The sequence below is a fragment of the Pelophylax lessonae genome, assembly GCF_965119305.1.
Source record: "Pelophylax lessonae genome assembly, chromosome: 3".
Taxonomy (NCBI): Eukaryota; Metazoa; Chordata; class Amphibia; order Anura; family Ranidae; genus Pelophylax; species Pelophylax lessonae.
Window position 1 is genome coordinate 34,038,900 of NC_138770.1, and position 13,625 is coordinate 34,052,524.

The window sequence follows — 13,625 nt, forward strand, 5'->3', positions numbered from 1 at the left end:
GGCAAGCCATCCCTTTCCTGCACAACCAAGTGGGGGAAAAAATCAGGTTTGCACTGCGCAACGCCATCTGTGCCAAGGTCCACCTAACTACTGATACGTGGACCAGTAAGCACGGTCAGGGGCGTTATATCTCCCTAACGGCACACTGGGTAAATGCAGTGGCGGATGGGCCTGAGGCGGATAGCAATTTGGCGCATGTCCTTCCACCACCGAGGATTGCAGGGCGCTTCAGTTTGCCTCCTGTTCCTAACTCCTCCTACTCCGCTTCCTCATCCTCTACCGCCTCCTCATCCGGTCAGCGTAACACCTTCACCACCAACTTCAGCACGGCCAGGGGTAAACGACAGCAGGCAGTTTTAAAACTTGCCTGTTTGGGGGAAAAACCACACACCGTGCAGGAGTTGTGGAGGAGCATGGAACAGCAGACAAATGAGTGGTTGCTGCCAGCGAGCCTCAAGCCCGGCCTGGTGGTGTGCGATAACAGGCGAAATCTCATAGCAGCTCTGGGCCTAGCCGGTTTAACGCACATCCCTTGCCTGGCGCATGTGCTGAATTTGGTGGTGCAGAGGTTCCTTAAAAATTACCCCGATATGTCAGAGCTGCTGCAGAAAGTGTGGGCCGTCTGTGCGCACTTTCGGCGTTCTCACCCTGCTGCTGCTCGCCTGTCAGCGCTGCAGCGTAACTTCGGCCTTCCCGCTCACCGCCTCATATGTGACGTGCCCACAAGGTGGAACTCCACCTTGCACATGCTGGAAAGACTGTGCGAGCAGCAGCAGGCCATAGTGGAGTTTCAGCTGCAGCACGCACGCGTGAGTCGCTCTGCGGAACAGCACCACTTCACCACCAATAACTGGGCCTCCATGCGAGACCTGTGTGCCTTGTTGCGCTGTTTTGAGTACTCCACCAACATGGCCAGTGCCGATGACGCCGTTGTCAGCTTAACTATCCCACTTCTATGCCTCCTTCAAAAAACGATTCAGGCGATGATGGAAGAGGATGTGGCACAGGATGAGGAGGAGGAGGATGAAGAGGTAACATTTCCAAGGCTTTCAGGGCAGTCATTCGCAAGTGGCTCCGAGGGTGGGTTCCTGCACCCACAAACGCCAGGGACACAATTGTCCAGCAGGGGCACAGTTCTGGAGGATGAGGAGGAGGAGATGGAACCATGTTCACAGCAGGGTGGCACCCAGGCCAGCTCATGGCCATCACTGGTGCGTGGCTGGGGGGATACAGAGGACACAGACGATACACCTCCCACAGAGGACAGCCTTTAGTTGCCTCTGGGCAGCCTGGCACACATGAGCGATTACATGCTGCAGTGTCTCCACAACGACTGCCGAGTTGCCCACATTCTAACTTGTGCTGATTACTGGGTGGCCACGCTGCTGGATCCCCGTTACAAGGACAACGTACCGTCCTTAATTCACTCACTGGAGCGCGATCGCAAGATGCACGAGTACAAGCGCACGCTGGTAGACGCCATGCTGCTGGCATTCCCACCTGACAGCGGGGCCACAGTGGAAGCACAAGGCCAAGGCAGAGGAGGAGGAGGTCGCCAACGCAACCAGGGCACCGCCAGCACCTCAGAAGGCAGGGTTAGCATGGCCGAAATGTGGAAAAGCTTTGTCAGCACGCCACAACAAACAGCAGCACCAGCAGCTCATATGGAACGTCTTAGCAGGAGGCAGCATTTCACCAACATGGTGGAGCAGTATGTGTGCACACGCCTACATGTAGTGAATGACGGGTCTGCCCCCTTCAACTTCTGGGTCTCCAAATTGGGCACATGGCCTGAGCTTGCCCTTTACGCCTTGGAGGTGCTGTGGGAACCAAGCATGGATCCCACAGGACTTTTCCGTACCTTGTGCAGAATAGAGATGGATACCGACCTTACCCAGCCATTGTTCTATTTTTGATCTTTCTCACTCTTTTGGGGTGTACCCTCATTTAAAATGACTGAAAAAAAGCAGTGTTGGCTACCTCGTCCTCCTCCACCGCCGCTTCCACCTACACCGCCCATAGGTGTGCGCAGCCTATTGCATTAGGGTGTGCACCCCAAAGTTTAAATACACATGCATGTGTTTGCCTACATGTACATGGCCCCGATACATTACTCTCCCTGCTGGCAAAGTGAAATAGAAGTGTGTGGCACTTCTCTTATGGCAGAGCAGGTCCGAGGGAGATCTTTCCCATCTCCTCACTGGCAAACAGAGCGATAATGCTAATGTGCCCTAGGTGATTAGGGTGTGCCCAGGCACACCCGGCACACCCTGTACGCACACCTATGACACTGCCACATCCACCACCACCACCTCAACCTCCCTCCTACTCCATATGGGCCTCGTCCTTCACAGATGAAGAACATTGTTTTATTTTTCTGTTTTTTTTTTGTTGTTTTAAGTTATTTCCCTATCCACATTTGTTTGCACAGCACTCGCCATGCTCTTAACTACGTTTTGTTGCCATTTGCAGCACTCTAGCCCTTTCCATTGGTGTTTTAGAGCCATTTTAGTGCCTGAAAGTTCGGGTCCCCATTGACTTCAATGGGGTTCGGTGTCCGGGTAAAGTTCGGAAAAAGTCCGGGACACGGACCCGGACTTTTTTTTCAAGTTCGGCCGAACCCGCCGAACACGGACATCCAGGTGTCCGCTCAACTCTAATCAGGATGCATTTAAGAGGCTGCAGATTGGCACTAATCTGGCTGCATTTATGAGCACTGATCAGGCTGCAGTTATCAGGCTGCAGCTGGGGCACTGATCTGGCTGCATTCTTGAGGCTGCAGATGGGTACTGATATGGCTGCAAGGGTGAGGCTGCATTGATGGGCACTTATAAGGCTGCATTGATGAACACTGACCCTTATTTTGCTTCACAGTTCTTTATTTAAAATTTCCTGAAACTTCCCCCTTAAAATTAGGGTGCGTGTTATACGCCTGTGCGTGTCATATGCCGATAAATATGGTACTTGCATTGCAGTTATCTCTGCAAGAAGGGAGGCACAAAAACCTGCTTATAGACCATCCTCATCTTCCTTTTAGGAATTCTTTGAAGAGGATTAAACCGGTCAGTTGAGTGATCCTGCAAGGGAAAAGCTTGACATGGTCAGAGATGAGACTCCTTGTACATGCAGATCTGGAGAGGCTTAATAGAAAGTGTCCATTAGTCAACATCCCATACACCAGCTTTATGAGGCCTGCAGAAGGGCTGACAATCCAGGAACAGTATCAGTAAGGAAGACGCTGCTCTCCTCCAGCTATGACCTGCATAGAGCAGTCACAGCATAGAGGGATTAGGCTGCAGCGGCACAAAGACCTGTCGCAGTAAGAAATATATCCATGATAAACAGACACGGTGCAAAGGAGAACTCCATATTGTTAGGAAAAAAATAGTATACCATAAATAATTGCTACTCAATCTATGTAGTAATATCTTTTTTTTTAAAAATCGCAATTCAAACTACGGCTGCTAAAGTCTAAGCTGTCAAAAAACACAGTGTAACAGTTGTTTCTGTTTGCTGGTTGAGAAAAACCCGTAAGAGGTTAATTACTGCTAAAGGAATACTGACACTGCAGCTTCTCACATCAGAGCACCATCCCAGCAGGTGAATAATCAAACAGACCCTGCCATACAGATTTAGAGCCCTCCTAGGTAGGTGCTAGAATGAGTGGATATAGTTTTTGGTTTCTCTGCCTAACAGGGACACAGCTCATGCTGTCTTGATGATTCATACTGATCCAATATATTGGACAGGTGGATGGAAGCCTGGCAGATGAGAGCATGAATGTCTGTACAGCCCTGGCCAATAAGAAGGGGATGTGCCCCAAGGCATGCTGGGTACCTGTATTTATATCTGAAGAGCACATGGGCTCGTAGTCCAGTCCAGTCTACCTCTAGGGAGAGAAGTCTAAGTGGGGAGGATGCTGCTGTCTCTCCCTTGCAGAAGCTGCCAGGCAGCCTTGGGTGGGCGATCTGAGGGCCTAAAACATTGAAGTTGCAACCCCATTGGTCCTTACGAGGGCTGACTGAGGGAGGATGTCTGCAGGTCCTGTCTGGTACTACTGAGGAAGACTGGTGTGTGTGCTCCAAGAGCCTTGTGAGTATAGACCCCCACAGGGGATCCTTGGGACTTGTGCTGTTAGATCCTCCTCTGGCTGCTAGAAGTCAGTTACTGGGTGCAAGTTAAAGGAGACACTGGCTAGTGTCTTGAAGAGGCAAGGTTCACTGAGTTCCTTCAGCTACAAAGGGACTTGTTCCTCCCATACAGGTGCTTTATGGTCCTGCAGATGATCTGTGATACAGTTCTATTGAGAGAGTTGTCCTCACCTGTGAATAGTTATTTGGAGTATCCTACTAAATCCCTTCTCTTATCTAAAAAAAATGCGAAACTACAGATGTTCACAAGGAACCACTGTCATGTGTGTGTGGACTTTAAGGGCACAGCATGAGACGGATAACAACTACATGGATTTATCCTAAAATAACATTTATTGATTTATCTAAAACCAGATCTCAATAAAATGAGGAAACTGACCCCAAACTGAGCTCAGCTTGTACACAGGAGATCAATGTCTCCTACTAATTTCACTCATGTACATCATACATATACAAGGATAAGTTGGTATATATCATAAGGTTCGTGTAGGTGTAGATACAGTATTTCCTCTCTTCACTGGTCAACGCATTTCGCACAAGGCTTCTTCAGGACTATGAAGATGTACAGACAGTTTTCTTTTAAAATAATCAGACTCAATATTAGTGTTTCATACACATAGAACATAATCTGTATTTATGTACATCATAATAATACGAACATGGCTTACTAGCACACGGCCTTCCATCCAACCCCCAACAAATTAACCTGACCTGGGGCGGACACAGGGGGAAAAAAATCGGACCAAAACGTGTTGTATATATAGGTATCTGTCCTGATGAGCCTACGTACAAGGAGTAGTAGTGTAGTAGTGTGAGGAGTAATTACATTCTCTATTCTATATCTATTCATACAGAAAGGAGGAAGGATAATCACCTTATGAGGATAGCAGGTTGGTATACACCGGATGGAGTTTATACTCCCATAATATGTGGGTGTCTCTCTCTATAGGGGTCACCTAGGTATATGATCAAAGCCCATCTTGTTTATGACTCATAGTTAGTGTACTCTTATCTTTAATAATGTAGGTTTCAGCCTACCTGTAGGTTAGGTATATCTCTTGGATATACTTACCGCCCATTACCTATGTAAGAAATGTCAAATGAAGGAGGAGCCTGCAGTAGTTATTTTATAATAAAGGATTTTTAAAAAATTGTGTGTGTGTTTTTATTACTTTTTGACACTTTTTTGGTGAATAGGTACGGGTAATATGTTCCAGATACTCATTCACATGGGGGGGCAGGATCTGGGGGTCCCCTTGGTAAAAGTGGCTTTCAGATTACGACAAGCTCCCTGCCGGCAGACCCCCTCAAGCACAGGCCACGGTTGTGGGGAAGAGGCCCTTGTCTCTATCAATATGGGGATGAGGTGCTTTAGGGTGGTGGGGGGGGGTGGGGGGCAGAGCTTCCCAAAAGCACCCACCCACCTATGTTGAAAGACATGTGGCCTGGTATTGTTAAGGAGGGGGGGCCCTCACTCATCCCTCCCACTTTCCTGACCTGCCGGGCTGCATGCCGGAATAAATGGTCTGGTATGGATTTTAGGGGAGAACCCACGCTGTTTTTTTTTTCTTTCATTTTGGCCCCCGAAGGGCCTGGTAGGGACTGGGGGAGGGGGAGCACGCTGTTTTTTTCTATTGCTGGGCAATGCCGGCATTCTTTTCTTTCCATTCAACTGTCAGTGGGGAAGCCCGCTGACAGCTGATGAGTCATGGTTGGTAAGGATGCAGGTGGCCGGCTTCCCAGCTTGCTGCTTAACAACCAGCTATTTCTTCACACAGAATTTGCATCGGTTCGATAATTTTTTTTGACTGATCTGAATTCGAATCGTTCTGAAAAGTTGGAATTCGTTAGAAAATGAATAAACAAAACAAATTTTAACAGATTTCAACTAAATTCATTACAATTTCATTTGGAGATTTGGATACATCCGAATCTAGGAATAACCAAAAAATTGTCGGAATTTGTATTCACAGCGAAACGAATTTCACGTGTCTAACACTTAATGGCCACCCGCTAACAGCTGGGCTCCCAGCCAATGCAAATAGCCGCCAATGGCAGGGCCCACTCTCCAGGCATGAATCCTCTACATATGTGTGCCATAACACCACCCCGCTGATAGCTGGGGACTCAATGACCACTCGGGACATCCTGGAAGACTTCTGGATACCAAAGGAAGCTCCTGACATCCGCACAGCTGCCCAGCACTAGACCTGCCCCCCAATACTTCCAATAGGTAGGGAAACTTCATACAAAAATGGTCCTATAAGGGAGGACGAAAAAGGAACGCAGCCATTGGCTTATCCTGAACATTTATGAGGGAGGAACGAGAGCGGGGCTACCCAAATGTATGCTGCCATGGACATCTGTCAGGAAAGCACATTATGGCCACTAGATGGAACTGACCATTATAGGAAATCCCAATTCACCATGACTGGGGGAATGCGGGTCACATTTCATCAACACATTTATAACAACCAGATCTGTAAGTGTTTGTGAAATCTTTCCGCACATAATGTACTCAGCCAATGAAAGGTAAGGACTCCATTTTTATTATTCTCCTGCTATCAATGGCCAACATGGGCCAACACTTCATCCATGTCTTTGGTGATCTCTGATCTCCTTATGAAGTGTTTCTTACATGATGAAGATCAGCCATGGAGTATATCTGTATATCAGGGTGTGCTTCTTCCTCACATGTCCAGCAACATTCATATAGAAGACATTTCCCGCACTCAAGGCACTAATACACCTCCAGGGTTGTGTGGGACCCCTGATGTACAGGAAGACAGGACTTCAGTGAGGAACAATTCCCTCACTCAGGACAGGAATATGGCTTATCCCCCCGTGTGAGATCTCTGATGTTTGTAAAGATTGGACTTCTGTGCAAAACATTTCCCACACTCAGGACAGGAATACGGCTTCTCACCTGTGTGAAATTTCTGATGTGTGCAAAGAGTGGATTTGCATGAAAAACATTTCCCACACTCAGGACAGGAATACGGCTTCTCACCAGTGTGTGATCTCTGATGTGTGGAAAGATTGGACTTCAGTGCAAAACATTTCCCGCACTCAGGACAGGAATACGGCTTCTCACCTGTGTGAAATTTCTGATGTGTGGAAAGAGCGGACTTCCATGAAAAACACTTCCCACACTCAGGACAGGAATACGGCTTCTCCCCAGTGTGCGATCTCTAATGTGTGGAAAGATAGGACTTCTGTGCAAAACATTTCCCGCACTCAGGACAGAAATATGGCTTTTCCCCCGTGTGCAATCTCTGATGTGTGGAAAGATGTGACTTGCGTGAAAAACATTTTCCGCACTCCGAACAATAATATGGCTTTTCCCCCGTGTGCAATCTCTGATGTGTGGAAACATATGATTTGTGTGAAAAACATTTTCCGCACTCAGGACAAGAATAAAGCTTCTCACCAGTGTGTGAGCTCTGATGATTGTGAAGACTAGACTTCTGTGCAAAACATTTCCCGCACTCAAGACAGGAATACGGCTTCTCCCCCGTGTGAAATCTCTGATGCTTGTAAAGAATACACTTCTGTGCAAAACATTTCCCACATTCAGGACAGGAATACGGCTTCTCACCAGTGTGAGACCTTTTATGCACATTAAGATTGGATTTAAAACTGAAACTCTTCCCGCACTCAGCACAGGAGAACCTCTTATCTGTTGTAAGGACGGCACCGTCCCTCACAGTCTGAGGTTCCTCAGGATAAGAGGAATACGATGGTCCGGCACTGTCCCTCACAGTCTGAGGTTCTTCAGGATAAGAGGAATACGATGTTCCGGCACTGTCCCTCACAGTCTGAAGTTCCTCAGGATAAGAGGAATACGATGGTCCGGCACTGTCCCTCACAGTCTGAGGTTCCTCAGGATAAGAGGAATACGATGGTCCGGCACTGTCCCTCACAGTCTGAGGTTCCTCAGGATAAGAGGAATATGATGGTCCATCTACACTGTATGGTGTCGGATGGACTTTTGAGGTAGCCGGGTTTTCTCCTGGACTATACTGTGTGATGTCCTCATCTTCTAATTTACAGTCTGGAGACAAAGTGAGACAATCCTCTGAGGTTTTCCTCATCTCCCATCCATGTACTAAAATAGAAATAAAAAGATTATTACTAGACATCAGCAAGTTGGTTCCCCTAAACCAGGACTCCACCCACATCAGGCAGCTTTGTCTCTGAAGATCTTACAATTCCCCCCTCAAGGTAACTAGTAAATGGGTCCTCTGATCTCCTACCAGTTCATTTCTTTATTCATGGACCTTAGTCAGAGAGTGAGGAAACAACGAGAACTGTCTTTTATAGGAGTGACAGTGATGAGGGGATTATAGGACGAGTGTCCCCTCCCCCTCCATCACTCATTGCCATCTTCCCAACACAAGAAGTCCCGCACTTCCTTATTTAGACCATGATTTAGTCATGAATAACAGCGGGCTGAGCCCCACCAGAGGTCAGAGAGTGAGGAAGGGGGGAGAACAACCAAGATGAAGACTGGACTGATCCTGAAGACCATATATATCTTTGGGGAAGTCAAATCAGGATGCAACGCATCAGATGGGAGTGGTTTGAGGACAACATCACGTTGGGCGGAGTGCCCTCAAGTCACACTGAGACTGATGCTTGGGGAATCTGCAGTGATTGTGTGTATTCAATACTGGATTGCTTTTTTAACCTTGTGAGTGCTTTTCTTATCCATGTAATAAATATAACAGTGAGCACTATGGAGTCTCTATCTCTAGTATCAGGAGCTGGCTACCTAAAGAGGAGGCTCCGCCTACATGTACCTGAAGGTGTGTGATTTCATGCTGGGTGTGTCCTCTTGGTATGGAGCAATGGGGTCCATCTGAAGAGGTGAGAGTACACCTGGAATTGCAGAGTGGCGCACTGTCAGCTTATTCTCCGTGACACCAGAAGGGTGGATTTGTGGCTCATTCATGTTTACTGTGGATTGTAAAACTGTTTGCGACTGTTCACCAGTGTGCGTGTCTTTTCATGTCTTTTCTTCAAGTTTTTGTGTGTTTGTGTGTAACAGTGTGTGCATTGTATAGATAGAATATACACGGCTCAATAAAAATGAAAGGAACTCAGTGACTTGGGTGTGAGACTATACAGACATATCCCTCCACCCCGCACAGCCAGCAAATAACAGAGCAAGTAACCCCAGGAGAATTGTTCTGTCAGAGATCTTGGTAGACCTGGGCATGGGGCAGAAGACCCAAGGTTCATAGCCCAGGGGTCTAGGCTGAGCAACGTCTATGGTGAACATCAACATTTTACTGCCAGCTGAACCCCAGAATATCCATAAACCCAGTCTAGAGACATAAATTGTGTCTGCAGCACAGAGAAGGAACATCCGAGAGAAATACAGGAATACAGGACGGGGAACACGGCTCAGGAAAGTGACCAGGGGATTACAGGCTGATATCACCCAGTCCCCGTCCTACTCTGGACCAATCAGTGAGCAGTATGGGTGGAGGAATGGATTTAGTGTTAAGGACCCACCTGTGCTGATCTCTGTAGGAGTGTCCTCCTCTAAAAATGTCCCCGTTATTCCATCCTCCTCCATAGACTGCTGATCATCCCTCACATACGTCTCTTCTTCTGCTTTAACCTCAAATTCTATATCAATTGGATCTCCACTCTAAACCAAGAAAATAAGAGAGAATATCTGGAAGATATAAGCTTACATAAAAAACACACACATCCCCTCCACAAATCCATGTTCTAGATACTCCATCCCACCAACCTTGTAGCATTGAGGAATGGTGTGACCTTCCTGTGTGGAATCCCGGGAATACAGAGGACGGGGACATCTCTCTGGTGGGTTTCTGGTATTAGGTGGCTTCATCATATTGTTGTGTCCTTCTGAAACCTGCTCCATCACTCGATACTCCTCATCCTCCTCTTTATACTCTTCTTTTACAACAATATTATTCTTGGAGTTTTCATTCTGAAAGATATAATAAAATATTCATTGTAAAAAAACACGATTGAAAATTATTGGTAGGTATGATTTACAAGCAATCATCTACCTGATGATGGTGAGGGACGGTGTGACCTTCCTGTGTGGAATCCTGGGAATACAGAGGACGGGGGCATCTCTCTGGTGGGTTTCTGTAGCTGGATGACTCCACCATGGTGTCCTGGTACAGATCTTTGTGTACTTCCTCTATGACCCCATCCTCATCATCCTCCTCTTTTATTTCGTCTTTAACCTCAACTTTCGAATCTCTCAGGTTTCCACTCTGAATATATAATAAAAATGACATCAATGGTAACAATGCAGATAATGTACAGATCCTAATGATACTATCAGTGATAGTGATTGTTTCTCATCTACCTGATGATGGTGAGGGATGGTGTGACCTTCTTGTGTGGAATCCCGGGAATACAGAGGACGGGGACATCTCTCTGGTTGGTTTCCATTACTGGATCCATCTGTAGGAAACACACACACACACACTGTCGGGGACCATAAACCAGGCGAAGACAGAAAGTACAGTTAAAAAAAAAAAAAACACACCTTTAATGACATAGAAAAAAATAACAGTTCAGGAATTCAGTCAAAAACAGAAGCCAGGACTTGGATGCCAGAGCAGGTAATCAGAGGAGCCAGGGTCAAGAAACCAGAAGTCAACATAGTCGGAAGCAAAAATCAGGAATAGGAAGAGAAGTCAGCCCGGGCAAGTAACACACAGAAACACACTGGAGATCATAGACCAAGCAAGGGCAAGGAGGAAATGAGCTCAGCTGCTTCAAAAGCAAAAAAGGGGGTGGCTGTAGGCTGGACTAATGAGGCAGGAAATAGTAATCAGGTGAGTCATTGTGGTAACAAGCGGCTGGTAGTTACCCGACAGCCAAGCAGCTTCTAAACACTGAAAGAAAAGAGCAGCTGGCTAACTATCAGGAGCCCAGCTATCACGTACCTGGTGCTAGAGGCCAATGGAGAGAGAGGGCTTCCCTTGCGGCTAAGTTCCAGACCCCCCTGAGGATGAGAACAGGAGAGGTCAGGCCCAAAGTAGCACGGGTCGCCTGCTGGACTGTGTGCAGGAGGATTCAGAGTACAGCTGGAGTGCTGGAGTGGAATCAGCAGACAGGTGGCGCCCGTGAGGTGTTTGCAGGACTTGGATAATGCTGAGACTGGAACGTGGTCGGGTGGATAGCCAAGATCAGGAGCCAGGTGGATATCAGAGCAAGCGTGGTCAGGTGGATAGCCGAGATCAGGAGCCAGGTGGATATCAGAGCAAGCGTGGTCAGGTGGATAGCCGAGGTCAAACACAGGAAGCAATCAGGAGACAGGTCAAGGACAAGCCGGGTTGGTAACAGGAGACAGGAACTGGAATATCACAGGGATAATACACTGGAGGAGCTGAAGATCAACCAGCAACTAAAATCACTGGCAGGTTTCCTTAAATAGGCCCAGGTAAATTGCTGGTAGTGCTGCTGGGTCCTAAAGTCCTTCTCCTGCCAAAGTGCTGATAGCGCTGCTGGGTCCTAGAGCCCTTCTCCTGGTGTTTGTGCCCTGACAGTGCCCCCCCCCTTGACGGGCAGCCTCCGGATGCCTATTTGAGAAATTTTCTCTGGGTATTTGTCCTTAAACTCTTGGAGGAGTCTGGGGGCATGTACATTGGCTTCGGGTTCCCATGAGCTTTCTTCGGGTGGATACCCTTTCCATTTAATTAAGAATTGGGTTTGTCTCCCTCTCTTCCTGCAGTCCAGGATTGCTTCCACCTCGAATTCTGTGTCCTCACCAATCGTCACTGGCGGTGGAGGTGGCTCCACTCTCCCTGGAAATGGATCTGGAACAGTTGGTTTAAGCAAGGAGGTGTGAAAAACCGGATGGATCCTATATGAGTCAGGCAAAGATAGTTCGTAAGCCACTGGGTTAATTTCCCGTTTGATCTGAAAAGGCCCAATATACCTTGGCCCTAGCTTCCGTGAAGGGCAGGCCAATTTCAGGTTGGCAGTAGACAGCCACACTTTGTCCCCAACCTTGAAGGAAGGATTTCCCCTCCGTTTCCGATCAAAGTGTTTTTTGTAATCCACTTGGGCTTTCTGTATGGACTCCCGGAGGACCTGATAATTGTTTTGAATGAAAACCAGTCTGTCCTGCAAGGTGGGTACAGAAGTTTCAGGCATAATTTCAGGCAGGGCAGCAGGGTGGAATCCATAATTAGCCCAGAATGGGGACTGATTTGTAGCTGAATGGACAGAGTTATTATAGGCAAATTCCGCCAGCGGAAGCAGGGATGCCCAGTCCTCTTGGGAAAAAGCTGAAAAGCAGCGGAGGTATTGCTCGAGGGTTTGGTTAGTACGCTCCGTTTGCCCATTACTTTGGGGATGGTAGGCAGATGATAAGCAGAGTTCCACTTCCAAGGCTTTACAAAGGGCTCTCCAAAACCTAGAGGTGAATTGCACCCCCCGATCTGAAACAATGTTCTTTGGTAGTCCATGAAGTCTTATGATCTCCTTGATAAACATGTGAGCGGTTTCCGCTGCAGAGGGAGTACCAATCATTGGTATGAAGTGGGCCATTTTTGATAATCGGTCTACCACAACAAGGATGGTCGTGAATCTTTCAGAGGGAGGAAGATCAACAATAAAATCCATAGAAATCATTTCCCAGGGGCGATTAGGGATAGGCAAGGGTCTTAATAAACCCCAGGCTTTGACTTTGTCACTTTTGCTACGTAGACATATGGTGCATGACTTGACGTAGGATCTACAGTCCCGACTGAGGTTAGGCCACCAAAAGGACCGCTGAATGAGCTCGTTAGTTTTACGGGCCCCAAAGTGCCCTGCAAGTCGGTGGTCGTGGAATGCCCTGAGAACCAGAGACCTAGCTTCTTGAGGTACAAAGATTTTGTCCTGGTGCCAAAGTAATCCACCCTGCCTCCTTAACGAGTCATGTTCGGATTCGGGGCACGATACAGAAGCTTGTTCAATGGATGCCTTTAGGTTAGGTTGAATCAGCAAAAAATTTTGGGCAGAAAAGATAGTGCTTGGAGGAGCACATTCAGCAGATTCGGGGAACATCCTGGACAGGGCATCGGCTTTCCCATTTTTGGAACCTGGGCGGTATGTCAAGTGGAAATTAAATCTCGAAAAGAATAAGGCCCACCTGGCTTGTCGAGGTCTTAGGCGTTTTGCAGATCTTAAATATTCCAAATTTTTGTGATCTGTGAAGATCATAATTGGATGGTTAGCGCCCTCCAGGAGGTACCTCCATTCTTCGAGAGCAACTTTAATTGCCAGGAGTTCTCTGTCACCCACGTCATAGTTTCTTTCGGCCTGATTCAGCTTCCTGGAGCAATAGGCTACTGGGTGGAGCAGGGCCTTTGGGCCCTGACGCTGCGAGAGCACGGCTCCCGTAGCCACTTCGGATGCGTCCACCTCAAGGACAAAGGGAAGAGCTGGGTCAGGGTGTTGCAACACTGGAGCAGAGGTGAAGAGAGC

The 13,625-nt window shown here is 47.6% G+C and overlaps 3 protein-coding genes across 3 annotated transcripts in view; 2 read left to right on the forward strand and 1 right to left on the reverse strand.

Moving 5' to 3' along the window:
- LOC309550279 (uncharacterized protein) overlaps positions 1–13,625 on the forward strand; it is a gene marked incomplete at both ends in the record, with an annotated part of 314,622 nt that overhangs the window by 149,986 nt on the left and 151,011 nt on the right.
- LOC309549953 (oocyte zinc finger protein XlCOF8.4-like) overlaps positions 1–13,625 on the forward strand; it is a gene marked incomplete at its 5' end in the record, with an annotated part of 82,605 nt that overhangs the window by 53,423 nt on the left and 15,557 nt on the right. The gene's annotated exons all lie outside the window — the stretch shown is intronic.
- LOC309549955 (gastrula zinc finger protein XlCGF66.1-like) overlaps positions 2,976–13,625 on the reverse strand; it is a gene marked incomplete at its 3' end in the record, with an annotated part of 263,031 nt that continues 252,381 nt past the window's right edge. Inside the window, exons 5-6 of the mRNA XM_082250435.1 lie at positions 10,510–10,607; positions 2,976–3,077 (exon numbers count right to left, since the gene is read on the reverse strand). Of these exons, the coding sequence (XP_082106561.1) occupies positions 2,976–3,077; positions 10,510–10,607 (200 nt within the window). The remainder of the gene's footprint in view (positions 3,078–10,509; positions 10,608–13,625) is intronic.